At 38.9% G+C, this 15,226-nt stretch overlaps 1 protein-coding gene across 5 annotated transcripts in view; it reads left to right on the forward strand.

Annotated features, from left to right (window-relative positions):
* Nucleotides 1–372: 372 nt before the first annotated feature.
* The window catches only part of MPDZ (multiple PDZ domain crumbs cell polarity complex component), a 113,752-nt gene continuing 98,898 nt past the window's right edge, over nt 373–15,226 (forward strand). The window contains exons 1-3 of one of the 5 annotated variants that reach the window (XM_031593195.2): nt 373–518; nt 8,411–8,502; nt 9,073–9,239. In XM_031593195.2, coding sequence (XP_031449055.2) covers nt 8,487–8,502; nt 9,073–9,239 — 183 coding nt within the window. In that variant the 5' untranslated portion in view covers nt 373–518; nt 8,411–8,486. Of the gene's footprint in view, nt 519–539; nt 602–8,410; nt 8,503–9,072; nt 9,240–15,226 lie in introns of those variants that run through there. The other 4 variants (XM_031593193.2, XM_031593191.2, XM_031593194.2 and 1 more) reach the window with 4 other exon arrangements.

Genomic DNA, 15,226 nt, shown 5'->3' on the forward strand with positions numbered 1-15,226 from the left:
TCCAGCAGGCACAGAATGGGTTGGAAGAGACGGACCTCAACCCCCCCACCCCGGCTAGCCTCCCCTTCGCCTTGGGCAGGGCTCCCGCCGCGCAGCCCAGCTGCCCAGGGCCCCATCCAACACGGACCCGAGCGCCTGCAGGGATGGGGCACCCACAGCTTCTCTGGTCACAGAGAAACACATCAATCCTAAATCTCCCCTTCCTCAGTTTAAAACCGCTCCCTCTTGTCCTACCGCCGACTCATTAACTGCGCTGTTGTTTCTGTCTGAGGAACAGCTCTCACCGAAGGCAGACCGCGCGACCCACCAGCAAAGCAGAGCAGAGCAGAGCAGAGCAGCTCAGCCCACCCCCCCCCCGGGATGCGCCGGGTGGTGCCGCAGGGCCGGCCCGGGGGGGCGGCGGGCAGGATTAGATTTCAGGCCGGCGGGGCGTGCCCGAGCGCGCTTCCCCGCGGCGCGGCGCCGTTACTCGGGGGCGGGGAGGGCGAAGGCGGAGAGCGGGGCCCGCGGAGCCGCCGGTAAGAGGGACGGAGGGGCTGCGGGGAGAGGAGCTCGGAAAAGAGGAGCGCCGGCCGTGCGGAGTTGCGAGTTAGCTCTTTAAGTGTGTTTATTTGCGAAGTTCTGTCGTCGTGTTGCTGGCTCGGCGGGCGGGGCGGTCTGGAGGAGGAGAGAGGCCGCGGGGGGCCGAGCCTGTTGCTCCCCGCTCCCGGGGCCGCGGCTCGGCCTGCGGGGCGGCAGGGCGGCTGCGGGCCTGGCGGAGGCAGCCGTCCGCGCGTCACCGGCGGCCGCGGGAGGGAAGGTCCCTGAGCGCCTCCTTCTCTCGCTCTTCTTTGCCCCCTTCCGGCGGGCAGTTCCCCTCCCTGGAGGATGTCTCCTCCCCGCGGCCGCTCGCAGCCGCTGTGTTTCCCTTGTGTGGTTGCGTTCGAGGGGCTCGGTAGGCGCTGATGGGCTTCTTGGGGTCCTGCGCTTCCAGTGTGGATACCGCTATCCGCGGGTGCCAGGCGCTTCCTGCGGCGCCGGATCCGCTGTTGTTGGTTCACGAGTGTGCGTTCGGGCACGGTCCTTTCAGCAGAGTGGGTGCGAGGCCTTAGCTTTGCCTTCTGATAGGTGAGGCTGTGTGAAGAAAAAGGGTTGATGTATGGGATGCTTTCTGTCTAGGGTGGTTTTCCCTTCCGCTTCCAGTACGTTCCTGCGTTACTGGAAAGAATAACAGGCAAGAAAAGCTCTCGCAGAGCTGACCCTGTGAGCTCTGTGTGCAGCATTTCATAAGATTGATTTGCAGCCTGGCTGAGCAGAGCTGCATTCTTTTTTTTCCCTTTTCTTTCAGCTTTTAAAACCAGAACCTCATCCCTTTTGCTTCTTAGTACACGCAGGAGACTTTGTTAGCATAACTTGCTGAAAAGAAAACGTTATTCCTAGCCATGGTACTGGAGGAGATAGGCGGAGTTCCTTGCCCCGCAGAGCAGTGGCTGGGCCAAGCAAAAGGGCCTGGTTTCAGCTATTGTGGCAGCCTGTTGTGTAATGCTTTGTGGTTTCCATATCAGCAGGGCATTTTCCAAGATGACAACTTTTGGGGAGCAAAAGGTCTAAACAAATACAGGGAAAAGTAGTAAAACGTGTCTGGGAAATGTCATTTCCCTACAGAAGTGAAAAGTAACATAGCATTAAGCAAACAAGAATGCAGAACAAAAACGCCTCAGAGCATATTAATGTAAGTGTTCACTAACAGTGCTTTAATGGCAGAGAACATCAGATAACATTGTAGTTTTCAATGTTGTACCCCAACAATGGGTAACAAGTAATTCGTATCTTCAAATTGCACTAACAGAGCACACGTGTAACATTTACTGGTTACAGCCAGTTTCTGCTGGCTTCCTTTATGCTATCAAGAAGCTTTTCTTTGGGAACTGGATACATTCTCTTCACGTAACAGTGCACTGGGAAAGATAGATCGATTTCAGCATGGGGGGAAAAAAAGAGCTGCACTACTTACATACTAATTGATGTTCTTTATTTTCAGTATGGCAGTGTTTGTAAATTCTGTGGAGCAATGAGTGCATTGAAAACCAAAATTAAAAGTGTTTGAAATTATATGGTCCATATCTCATGCAAGAAAATTTTACATTCTAAAGATGATAAGCATTACACTCTCTAATTGGCTTTCCACTGAAACATCCTACTGAAGCAGTTTTAGCAAATACGATACCAAGCTGATAATGTAGTCTGTCATCATTGGTAAGGACGTTTGTTTTGCCATAGGCATTCTCAACGAGTCAGTGCATAAATATGTCATTTTGTTTTCAGTGCTGTCTTTCCACATGGAAATTGGTTTGGAGTATGGTTGGTTGTTGCTTGTGGAATAATTGGCCTATATGGTTGTGGAGTATTTCTTTAACAGGCTTTTCAGACTCAGTTCTGGTATCCAAGCCACCTTGTATCATATTCTGGTTATGTGCTGTAATGACTTCCTGTGTGATTCTTCCTTTATTTTCACAGTATATGATAGAGGTTCTGCAGCATTTTTGGTTTGTAAGGAAAATGATGACTCCTCATTGCCTTTACAGTGAGGCTTCTTTTCTTCTTCTTTTTTTGTTTTACCATTTATGTATCCTGTTTTTACCTCTGTGAGGAATCCAATAGAAGTTAAGAGATGCAACTGCTATGATGTAGAAACTGTGTTTAATTAAATCCATCTAAATGTAATGAATTTGGTAATCAATTGTTTATACTGGAAAAGTGAGTAGGCAATATGAACCATGTCTAGACTATTTAGAACGGCTTGGGATGTATAGCGTCACATATATTTTGTGTATGCTGAAAAGCTGCTTTCCAATTTCTGAAGCTAATCCTGTATTTCTAATGTTTGAAGAAAATTATTTCAATTAATCTCAATTTATTTACTGCAAGATTTCTTTTTTCTGAACAGACTATCTGTTTGTTATTTTCCTTAGTACGCCAAAAATTTTCTCTACCGTGTTGGTTTTTTTGTTTGTTTGTTTTTGTTTTGTTATGTTTGCAAAACTCTTTACCAGTCACTTGTGAATACTTTGCATCATATATGTATATCTGCAAATGAAAGTAGTAGGTGTCATTTAGGCCCAGTTCTGGGTTATGGTTGTAACTTGCACAGCTAGCGTAAAACATTCATGTAGAGCTCTTGACTGTATTACAAAATATTATTAATTAAAGAGAAACAAAGAGATTGTACATTTATCTGAAAGCTTTGCAAGTTTCCTTAAAACTTTAGTGTGATGTGTGCGGAAGATTAAAATTGTTGAATCCTCAAAACCTGGTTTTCATAGTTATTTAGCTCTACTGCTATACTTTTCTCTGAGATACAGAGCTGCTGCTATCACCTTTTACCCCTTTTTTTATACATTCAGTGTTTTTCTAAGTTTCAGGAGGCTAGCACTGTCATCTTACAAACCAAACTGCTTATAGACTCCATACAGCCTTTCTGTCAGTTTTGTGAATTCACTTTTTGTTTCTGTTTGAATGCTTTGGAACGGTTTTCCTTTAATTTAGCTTTTAAATGTGTATTTCAGACTTTTCACACTTTCCTGTTACATTCCTGACAGTCAGTGGAGGTCTTCTTTGCTCTTTGTGGAACTTAATTTCGTTTATACGACACCCTCACTGACAGATTTTACAGGTATTGAGTCAGTTCTCTTCTGTTACAGACAACTGTGCAGTCCCTTTGCTGATGAAACAGGTGGTTGATGCTAATTCTGCCTATCCGTGTCTTGTTGCGGAAACAGTAGGCTAGCCTTTTTTTGTTATCTTAATTCTTTTCCACTGCTTGCTTCTTTTTCCTCTTCTTTTTCCCTTTTTTTCCCCCTTCTGTGCTCAAGTATGTTTATCGCTGTCACTGAGTAGTGAAGGCTGTACTTGTCAGACTACAGTTGTTGAGCCTGTGTAATACTTCTGGGAGTCTTTGAAAGTGCTGTATGAACAGCAGAATTGCCTTTGTAGCAGTGGAAAAATAGGAAGTATGAGATCTTTCAGTTGAGCTTGAATGATTTCAGATGTCTTTGTATTGACAAGACATGTTTTCCAGGAGTCTGAGGATCATTGTAATTTTCTTCACAGGGATGTTAGCCAGGGTGAGAAAGATAGCTGGGTGAAACAGAAAAGCTCAGTTAAATTGAAAGCAATACAGAAGGTCTCCTGGTAATCAGTGTTTTCTATTTCCTATGTGGTTTGGTTTTCATTCTTCTGCCACGTAGAGCTAACACAGTATGCCTGTTTGAGTGACAGCCAGAAAGAAGGGGAATAGAAAGGATAAAGTAGGAAAGGATACCTGTTCCCAGCCATATTCAAACCTGGGTGCTGAAATTTAATTAGAATTTTTGAAATACTCTTCTTAGCATCAACAGAGTATAAGCTTTGATTACCATGTTGCTATACTGAGTCAGATTTGGTCTTAATCTCACGCAACTCCTTGCCAAAGTTTGGACCTGGAGATTGCTTTTAGGATGGGCATTTCCTGTGTATCTTGAGGGCATATAAAGTAATGCAAGAGCTACAAGGCAAAGCCTATTACTCTGTTTTCTATCTTTGGAATCACATGTTTGCTAATCCAGTGCTGTGAGCATGAGTTTCCAAGGTATTATCTGAAATGGATTTGTGAAATTGTGGATGGAGCATGTGTAAATGCAAAGGAGGAAGTTTCCTTGTAGGAATTACATGACCAGGTGTGAAAGAGCAATAACTAGAAGGAATTCATCTTTTCCTTTTTCATGAGTCTTCTGGGTGTTCCATTTAATAAGGTTTGCATGATTGCCATGAGAAGGAGGCATTGAGCATACATTTTATGTCTATTTTTAAAATTCTTAAACCTATTGATATGAGTGGTTTAGGAATAGGTACTAAGAATTCAGGGCTGCAGCATTTGTCTGGCAGCTGTTCTATGAGAAGAGCAACTGTAGTAGTGGAGAGATGCATATGTAACACATTTTTGTTTGTTGGCACAGGAAGAGTCAAATTTTAGAAGTGCAAATGTATTAATGATTATATGATGAAGGGGATTATCTTTAGCTTTTGTGCAAGCTTAGCAGAAGATTAAGTTTCTGTTGTGTATTTAGCTAAAATTACTTGTGTATATTTTACTTTTTTTACTATAAAACAAGAGTAAAGAGATAAGTTGCCTATTTTTAAAAGTCACACCTGTGTCTTTGGAAAAACTGAATTAATTTGCTGTTCATTAAGCAGTACTTCTTCCAGTAGCCAATAAAAAAGTCTAAGTCAGTCAATGTTTTTATTATTGTGATGAGATTAGTGAACTTTAGCAGTACACATAAATAGTTAAATCTACTTTGAGATGAGCTAGTAAGCTCTTTGGATCAAGACTGGTGTTTGTGTCATGTATAAAAAGGCAGGTTTTGGCTTTGGACTCTTGCGATACAGGCAGCCAGGAGTATAGGAAATGAGATGATCAGAAACTGCGTGTCATTCATTCATGCTTCTAGAATTTGTGATGGTATTATAATAATATTCACTATAGCAAATGAAAGATTTACTTCTTTCAATAAAGAGTTATCTCCATATTTCTCCCTGGACCATGTTTGCTCAGTGCATTATTACTGAAATACTTAGAAGTGTGGTGTGTTAAAGACCAGGAGTTGTCGCTGTGGTGGGTGGGAGTGGTGACTATGGACTCATCTTGGGCAAATGCAGCTTTGGCTAGGCTGATGTGCCACTAAGATGGTGCTGACAGATCCCAATTGTTAGCATGGATGTGGCACAGCAGAAACAGATTTGGGTGGCTTTTCACCATGCCAGAGTGTGCACAGAGCAAAGGGTGTCATCTTGAACTGTGATATATGAATACTGGTGTGCCTTGAGGCACTGCTTCTGCTTCAGTGGAAGTATCCTGAAGGAAAACATTCTGACAGCAGTTCCTGTCTTGATCCTTCCTTGAGCTGCGGTTGACAAAAGCATTAGGTGGCTCAGCTAAGGAGTCAGTCTCTTCCAGTACAAGAACAAAATAAGGAAAGTTAAGGAGAAGTAAAATAAAATGAGAGCTTAAAAACTGATTTGCTGGAACTAAGATGGCTCTGGGACAGTTTTCCTACCTCTGATGCATGAGGTAAGTGAAAAGTGTACCTTGAGAGTCTTAGCAGTGCTCAGCAATTTTTTCATTGCAGATTAAGTAGGATCATTTCTATATCTAGAATTATGCTTAGTGACTTCTGTTAATAAGTCTCTGTGTTGAGAAAGCTTCAATTTCAAATCATCAGTGATGATTATTCTAGGGTTGCACCAACACAGTGGTGATGTGTCCATTTTACTGCTTGTAAACATGCCTTTCACAGCACATTATAAACAGGCAAGTTGAATCATAATGTAATGTAATATCCACCAACTCTAAAAGATATCTCCTCTTCTTGAGATCCTTAGAGATCTGAAGCAGAAGGCCTGGAGTACAAGTAACTTTCTGTTTTTCCTGGTTAGATTCTCAACATTTGAGAGTTGAAGATATGATGGCTGTGTGCGTGTACATGTGCAGGGCGATGGGACTGAAATGCCTGAGTAGTAGTCTCCATATTTGTTTCATACAGTTTTCTGATTGGATCTAAAACACAGCTGCATAAACATTTGTACAGATAGGAGTAAAAGCGTGAAACAGGAAAGAACTTCTTTAATCGGCACTGCCACTGAGAAAAAGACCTATGAACACTACTTGTAAATGTCTGTACTTGTAAATAGGGCCTCTGAACTGACTGTGTGATGGTAGTTTTTTCATCTGAAAATAAAAGCTATTGGTATTTAAGGTTAGGGGAAAACCAGCTTATTTCATTAATTTTTTAATGACTTCATCCAACCCTTTCTGTTAAATAGACAGTCTTATTTTGAAGGGTGAACAGGTGAAAATGCAAGATATTCTTTGGTTTTGTTTGGTAGTTGTGTGCTGAGATTTGCCTTGTTAAGTGAGAAAACAAATTTACAAAGTATTGTTTTATTAATTATTGATGTGCATGTTTATATAACTTGTATCATGAAAAAGGTTAGCTTACCACATTAAAAAGATTTGAATTTCATGCCTACTTCTAAGTGACATATTATCCTAAAAGTGATGATAAGTGTTTCTGTAGCAATGTGTTGGTTAATTCATATGCCGTAAGATTAACTGATATGAAGCTTAAGGCATACTGAAACTAGGGAGGTCTAGCAACAGAACTTGAAACCATTTAAAAACCACTTAATTTGTTTTTTCTTTTCAGACTGCAAATAATACATGGTTGTCAATAGTGGTTCTTCTAAGCAAATTTATTTTGACAACTTTTTTTCTCACTTTTATTGTGGGGATTGATTCATGTTTATCCTGCTCAACTTCTATGGCTAATGGCCCTTTTCAATTTTAGTTACTCTCTCATACCCAGAGATCTGTCAACACGATCCTTTCTTTATTATCCTCTTCAAAGAAGAAAGTCACTTTTCCTGGGTGCTTAGCTCTTTCTGAGTGCTGTTTCCTGTATGGTGCTTTCCTACCAGATTGAAGTTGGCATATTATCTTAAACTGCTTTCCTGTTTTCCTGTTACCAAGAAAACAAAAATACTGCTAAGAAGAATAAATAAATAAAAAGTACAGGTCAGTTTGTGCTCCTACAATGATATTTGGATTTCTCACTTCATTTACCTCCATCACAGTCTCCATCACAGTTGTGGATGGGCAGACTCTCCCACTCATACAAAATCACAAATTTCTGATCAACATTAGAAATACTTTTTTTTAATTTTTTTTAGTTTCTAAAAGGCAAAAAAAACCAAACCAAACCAAACCAAAAAACCCAAACCAACCGAACAACAACAAAAGCACTGAACAAGCAAAAGAAAACCACTCAAATTCCCAGAACTCACAAAATACTAATCAGTTTCAGATTTTTTTGTAAAGTAGAGTTTCCTGCCTGTAAATTTGTGTTGGTAAAAATCATTCATCAACCATATCTGACTCTTAATATTGTTGTATGTAAGTAGTGGAGGTTGTAGCATGAGTTCTGGAGGTTGTAGTGTGATAGTTCTGCAAGTCTGATAGCAGTAATGCTTTGTGACTCATTAATTTCTTCTTAGGTTCATGCACCTGATATTGTCAACACAGGGCTTGAAAACTGAACCTACAGGGAATGTTTTTATGAATCACTGAAAAGGAAAGCAATGAAACACTGTGAAGTCTCAGTGATAGCTATGATTCATACCTTCTGATTAAAGCAATGTGGGGCATGTTGTGCAACAGTATACAGACAGGATCTTTGATATGGAAATGCAGAAATAAATTATCTAAAGGAGATGTAGTTTTAGTAGGCTGTTGTTTTGGGGGCTTGGCAATTTATTTCAGATGTTAATTTTTTTCGTTCTGAGCTCACTACTTTGTATTCTACATCTGACAGTTTCCCTGTGTTTCTTTTTTCAGGAAAAACCAGGACAATATTTGTATGTGCTGTCTTTTTCTGTGTTGGAATAGGAACTAAGAAGCAGAAGCAGTGAGCATGTTGGAAACAATTGGTAATTTTTTTTTTTTTTTGCTTAATTATAATTTGTATCACTGTATTTGTCAAATGTATTGTGCATAATAGTTATAGGTTATTGGTGTTTACAAATGAGATGGTTTTTATGACAAATACTTGACAATTTTTTGTTTGCTTGCTTTTAGAATTAGGAAACACAAAGATGTACTATCATTTTTTTCCCAGTTGTCTTTTTTTTTCTTGTCTTTTTAAAAGGTCTGTGTGGAAAAGACATCTTTTTAGGAATATTTTTGTTTGATTTTTATTTGCAGTTGCCTCTAGCCACAATTCCTGTACTGAATTTTAATGGAAAATTTCCACTTTTTTGCAATCCAGTTTTTAATGGAGAAAAAAAAAAAGCCAACAAAATGAACAACCATCATATTATTTGCCTTCTGCTTTGTGCTCTTCCTCTGACTTCATTATTCGTTAAGACTTGTTTGGTTCAGTTCTGAACAAAAACCCTTCTAGACCTCTGTATTTTGAAAAGAGCTATTTAAATAAAATTTATGTGCTTTCAATATGACTGTTTCTAAACTGCCACTGATTTGAGTGAATGTTGCTACAGATACACATCGGGCCCTCCAGGCTGTGGAGCGCTTACAGGCAAAGCTTCGGGATCGAGGTGACATCGCAAATGAGGAAAAACTGAACTTGTTAAAATCAGTGCTGCAGAGTCCGCTTTTTAATCAAATTCTCAACCTTCAAACTTCCGTTCAACAGCTGAGAGATCAGGTAGGAAAATCAGCCTCCCAGACGCAAGAGAAAAGTTGAAGGTGCAAAACTGTGTATGTCCTTCTGCATATTGAATATTGAAATCAAGTAGCCTTAATTAAAGGTCTGATTCAAAGCTTTGGAGAACAGAGGAAGACACACCCAATTACATTTCTGGGCTTTATGTCCCATCATACATAGAGTGTGCATACTTTTTTTTTACATACGTGCTTGTAAGTTACTGTGTGCACTAGGGGGAAATGATGATACTGGGTAGTAAGTTAATGTGTTGCTTTCTGTCACTGTCTTTGAAAAGGAAGTAATGTGTTTTGTTCTTTCATTCTTTCCTGTGGAATACTGGCTTCAGAAGATGAATATTTATTTTTTTTTTATATAAGAGTAAGAGATTAAATAGAAACAAGATGTCCTACCTCCTTTCCAATTGCTCAAGAATTTAAGCATCACTTTTCTGCCTTCCTTCAGAGGGGACATCTTACTTTTATTGGCATAATTATGTATTGTAGAATCAGTAAGATTGGAAAAGACCTCTAGAATCATCAAATCCAACCATAAGCTGATGATTATCTGTTACTATTATAACCCTATAACTTGCTGACCTGCTTTTCATGTACAGCCAATTCCCACAGAGCTATTCCTTCTTCTTTAAGTCTAGCCCAGAAATGCTTCTTGCAGGCTTTGGATCAGTTTAGACACTTTCAACAGTGTGAGGCAGGTGGAAAAAGAAACCTGTTTCTCTTTGCGTATTGTATATTCTTGTCACTCTCCGTCTGAAGTGCTGTGTTCTGTAACAATGTTCTATGCAACATTCAAACTCCTAAAACATACCTTATGAAGACACACTTAGCACATGTGGCTAGTGTGGAAAAATGGTGAAACAGAAGGAGGGATGCTCTGCATGTTGACCTTATTGAATAATGAAGCTGTATTTTGTCTCTTGTTAGAGTGTATCTGATGAAAGGAGCCTTTGTGCTCCTGAGGCTACTACAGCTGCATGGCACTTTACTGTTTCCTGTAGATTATTTTGATACTATTTTACACTAACAAATATGTTAAGAGTTCTGTCTACAGTGCCATACTTGACTGTGTGTTGTTTTTTTTTTAAATTTTGCGGTTTTTTTTTTTATATGTAATGACTTATTAAATTTGGAGTGATTAGAAAAGTCTTGGTGAGAAGCTCTTCTGAGAAATTCTTTGAGGCTCTGTAGTTTGGAAACTGACATCCAAAAAAACACAGTTAATTCTGTGATAATAACTGTGGGTATGTACAGTCCAAAAACAAGATGTTCCTGAAGCACTAGCACGTCTTTGCTGAAAAGACAGATCAATTTTCACTTATTGACATTGTTTTTGTTGTTAAAAATACTTATTTTTATAAATTCAACCACCGTGAGCCACTACCAATATTCCATAGTTAATTTCATATGTGTATTTAAAAAAAAATAAAAAACTATCATTTCACCTGCTGCCCTAACCCCACAGGTTTATTATCTGTGCAATAAATTCAGTGGACTGCACACATACCAAGTCTAGCTGATAGAACTAGTTGTATGTGAATGTGCAATTACAACTTTCCATTCTTAAATTTTTGTTATCTCTTTAGAAAGACTCTTTTTTTTTTCCTGTTTTTTCTTTTTCTTCCCTGCTGTATAACATGAAATTTTCTGTTTTTCTATGCTTTATTTAAATGCCTTCAAACAATCTTGAAACAAGACAAAGAATAAAATAATAAAATAGTCATTTCAGAAAACTAACTTTGGTGTTTTCAAAGTTGCAATTCGCCCAAGTTCAGGGCCACTTTTTAGTTTTCTTTAAATGGCTGGAAGGCTCTTGGAACTCTTAAGTTAGTGAAAACAGCAAGGCTTGTGAAATGGTGCTGAGTAGTGCAGTGGATGGTTGTTGCAGTCTCCACCTGCTGCAGACTGAGGCTGCTAAAATTCTTGCATGTGCAACGAGCTATCCTAAAAGTTGAACCAGGGTCTGTCTGTTAAGGTAAATTGTAAGTGACAATCTGTTAAGTTGTTAATGCGCTTTTAATTAGTGTATGAGTTCTTAAAGAACTCCAAGACTACTGCAGAATTCTCAGGAGAAGACCTTCTGTCAAGAAAGTATAGGTGTGAAAGAGAAGATGGGAGCAGAGAAGAAATGATGGCAGTTAATTTTCTTAATTGAACTGATTAATTGTGTGTCCCAGCAGAGATCTGTGGGCTGATGGTGGTCTCATAAAATTGAGGGTAAGACATATTTCTGTCTTGAGGCACAGCATCTGGAATCAAAATCATTGTGGTTAGAAAAGACCACTAAGATGACCTAGTCCAACCATCAACCCATCACCACCAAGGCCACTAAGCTGCATTCCTAGGTGCCACATATAAACTTTTCTTAAACACCTCCGGAGATGTCCACTTCTCTGGACAACCTGTTTCAATGCCTTACGTCACTTTCTAAGAAGAAATTTTTCCTAATATCCAGCCTGGAAGGCATAAAGATAACTGTGAGCCCATCTTCTGTTTGTGCAGGTCGGGAAAATGACCTGGCAATTTTGTAAACATCTGTCATGTTTTCTTAAGATGTAAGTACAGAGTTCTAGCATTCAGGTACAATGGATGCTACTGCCATGTTTGTAGTCTAAAATGCTATACTTCTTCCTTGTTTTTTTTACCCCTAGATAAGTGATCTTTTAAACATGTAGAGAATATCTGAGAATGAGTATCTCTGTACAGACACTTCTTTTTGCTCTCTTGTCTTTCCTTAAAGCTTCTGTGTGTTAATTGGGAACTGATTCCCTTAAGTATTGATGTGTGCTTAACAAGAGCCTTTTGAGTTTACATTTTTGTTCAGTGGTGGAGTGGAGGCTGAGTGGTATGTTGCTTCATCTGTATATTGCTGAGGCAGAATGCTGAAGGCAGCAAATATGATGCTTTCCTGTCTATTGGCAAGTGCTTTAACAGTATGGTGGTTTGTTTTTTTTTCTTAGATGAGCAAACAGAATTTATTTACACTGCAGATTTATCTCTGCAGGTTTAGGAACTCGTGTGGGAAAAGTCTAGGAATGTTTAAAGAATGTTTGATAGAGAATTACTCTCCTGACTTCACCTGTCACTTGAGTTGAAGAGCGCTGAAGCAGGGAGATTTTTTCCTCTTTCTTAGTAACCATACTCTTCTGTGAATGTTTGTTTTCAGCTTTTGAAGAGCAGTCTTGCTGTTGGGAGATGAGAGACTGACAAAGAGTAGCAGAAATTGTGATATTTTGAATTTTCCAGGTCTTTCAACAGTATTTTCTATATAAAATATATTCAAGAAAACAGCGCTGGCAAACGCTATCTGCCACCTCTTTTCCTTTCTGTCTCTTGTTCATCCACTGCCTCTTTCTCTCCTTCTATCTCTACTAGAACAAAAAATCCTTTAGCTTGGCTACATTCCTCACGTACTTTTTTTTTTTTTTAATTGTATTGTTATTGTCTGCTTTATACCCTGTGAGGACAAAGCTGTTTCTCTGGGGGGTGAAGGCGCAGTTACCAGAATGGCTTTGAAGCACTGCTGAGGAGTAGGATTCTTCATGTATTGCTGCTGCTTGCTTTGCAGGAAACTTGGAGGAGGTTTTGGTGCTGCTTTTACAGTGTTTTTGTGCATGCTGCCTTCTCCTTTGGAGAAGAATTTGGGGCACTTCAGGAGCCTCCTACAGGGAGCCTGCCAGCAGGTCCTCACCCACCATTTCCCACACAGGTTTGCTGTGGGGCTTACTTGTGCTCTGATTCTTTTTATATTGCTTTTTCTCTCACTGACTTTTTCGATGCTCAGCACACAGATGTATGCAATGAAATACATCCTCATCGTGACTCTAAAACGCAGGTAAAGGAGGAATTTGTTCTTTTTTATTTTTGACAGCAGAGACCTAGCAATGTTGATTACGTAGCTTTAAATGCTGATAAGGTACAGGCATGACTGGAATAGTTTCTTTTTTATTAAAAGCATTTTGAATGGTCAAATGTAAGTTCTGTTTGATTACATTCAGTGTTTGTCTGCAGAATTATAATGTGGGCTTTATCATACTTTAAAAATTTTATCCTTGTCATTTTTTGCTTATGTCAAATCATGTCCATATATTGCAGATGTTACGCACAGCAAGGAGAAAACCAATTAAAGACAATTATCATTGGCCAAATTATAAAGCAATGTTCTTTCATACAGTACTTACATGATTGCATTTCCATAAAGCTATTTTTCCAGGGTAATATGGTGACTTTATTACTACAAAGTAGTTCAGCTTGCATATTTTGAAAATTCTTTCTTGAAACCGCAATAGCATTGTCATCCTGAGATTTCAGCGTATGGCTTATTGTTCCCCTAGAAATGACCTATCTTCAATGACTGGCAATAATATACACCAGTTCTTCCCAGCTGCTACAGGCTATAAGCCTATATTTGAAGGAAGAGGAGAGAAGAAAGTTTTTAATTTGTCTGAGGATTCTAATATTTTACCTCTTAAAGTCATTATAAATGTCATTTTATCATGGAAGTGATTTTAGAGCTTGTGTATGTGTATTTTAGAAGAGAAGATGAATCTAAAGGTTTTTTTTTTTTTCATGTATGAATACACAAAACTTCACTTTGTTAATGGCTTGGTAGTTTTCTTAAAGTTTTCATCACGGTTCAGAAGCTTCCCTTGTTAAAACATCCTCCACTGAATACATAACTATTTCTTTACAGGAAAAACAAGGTGAAAAAATGAAACGTTACTGATAATTATTATAGAACAGGTGGAGTTTGATACTACATTGTAGTTATGCTGTACTCATAGTTCTACTTGAACATTTGAGATTAACTTTTTCAAATTTGTATTTGAATTGGTATTAGAGGTGTTCAGTATGTCAGCTGTCGTGCAAATAGAAGCTATCCAGTGTCTTCAGAATCATGGAGTTAAGAATTACTGATGGAAAAACATCTGAGAAAAAAACATGAACAACTTCCAATTCAGCACTTGTTTGGAAGGCAGAAGGAATACAGGAGTTCATTTAGTTCTCACACTTTTGCAGTAGTTTACTAGCTGGCTCATAAAAGTGCACAGAAAAGATGGTGTGCCTGGCTAACAAAGTGAGCACTGTTTTGTTGATTTGAATATGATTTTGTCTATGGAAACAAATGATGTGGCACTAAAATATGAATATTTGACCTGTTGCTACTTCTGTTTTAGCAACAGGATGTGAAAGTTTTCTACCAGAGAGAAAAAAAATATATATATCTCTGTGGAAAATGATGTATTTTAATGAACGCTGTACATGTAAGAACTTCATCAAACTTACTTAAAGTAGAAAAACGGTGATACTGGTCATGTGTTCTAATGTAAGTTAACATGGTCATCTTGACTGTTCTGCTGTTTGAACATTAGAAACAGAGAAGTGACCTACTTAAAGCGATACCCTGCTAAGCAGTTCTAGCAAAACATTCCTAGAACTTTGTGTGGGATGCACATGGAGCTCTTCTCTGTACTGAAGACTGTGTAGTACTGGATGCTGAATGAATGAGAAGGATTTCAGATTGAAAGAGATATGTATTACAAATGATAGTGAGGGTATGTATTTTACTCAATTTTTGAGGTGCAGTTTTATTTTTCTCTTTGCTATTTATGCATATAGGCAGGTAAGTGCTGTATTCTATATTTGAGCAAGCTAATAGTATGGTATCATTTCATCACTCATGTCTTGTTAAAACTGCTTTATGCTAGGGTTAGGATAGAATTACTGAAGTTTTTTTGATTTATACATTTATTTTGTACATGACATGATTTTTCCAGAATTGTATATTTCTCACTACACTTGTATGTGTAAAGGAGCCTTCCAGAAACATGAAGGACATTACCATTCTATCCAGAGAAGCTTTAACAGATTGGGATTGTTTTTATGTTAGTAATGTGCAAATCATGGTAAAATGGAAAAGTTCAAAGAGAAATTAATGGAAAAATCTGGACTTACAGGCAGTGAGGTGGGCAC

The sequence above is a fragment of the Phasianus colchicus genome, chromosome Z (genome assembly GCF_987193195.1).
Source record: "Phasianus colchicus chromosome Z, bPhaCol1.hap1.1, whole genome shotgun sequence".
In the NCBI taxonomy this organism is placed as follows: Eukaryota; Metazoa; Chordata; class Aves; order Galliformes; family Phasianidae; genus Phasianus; species Phasianus colchicus.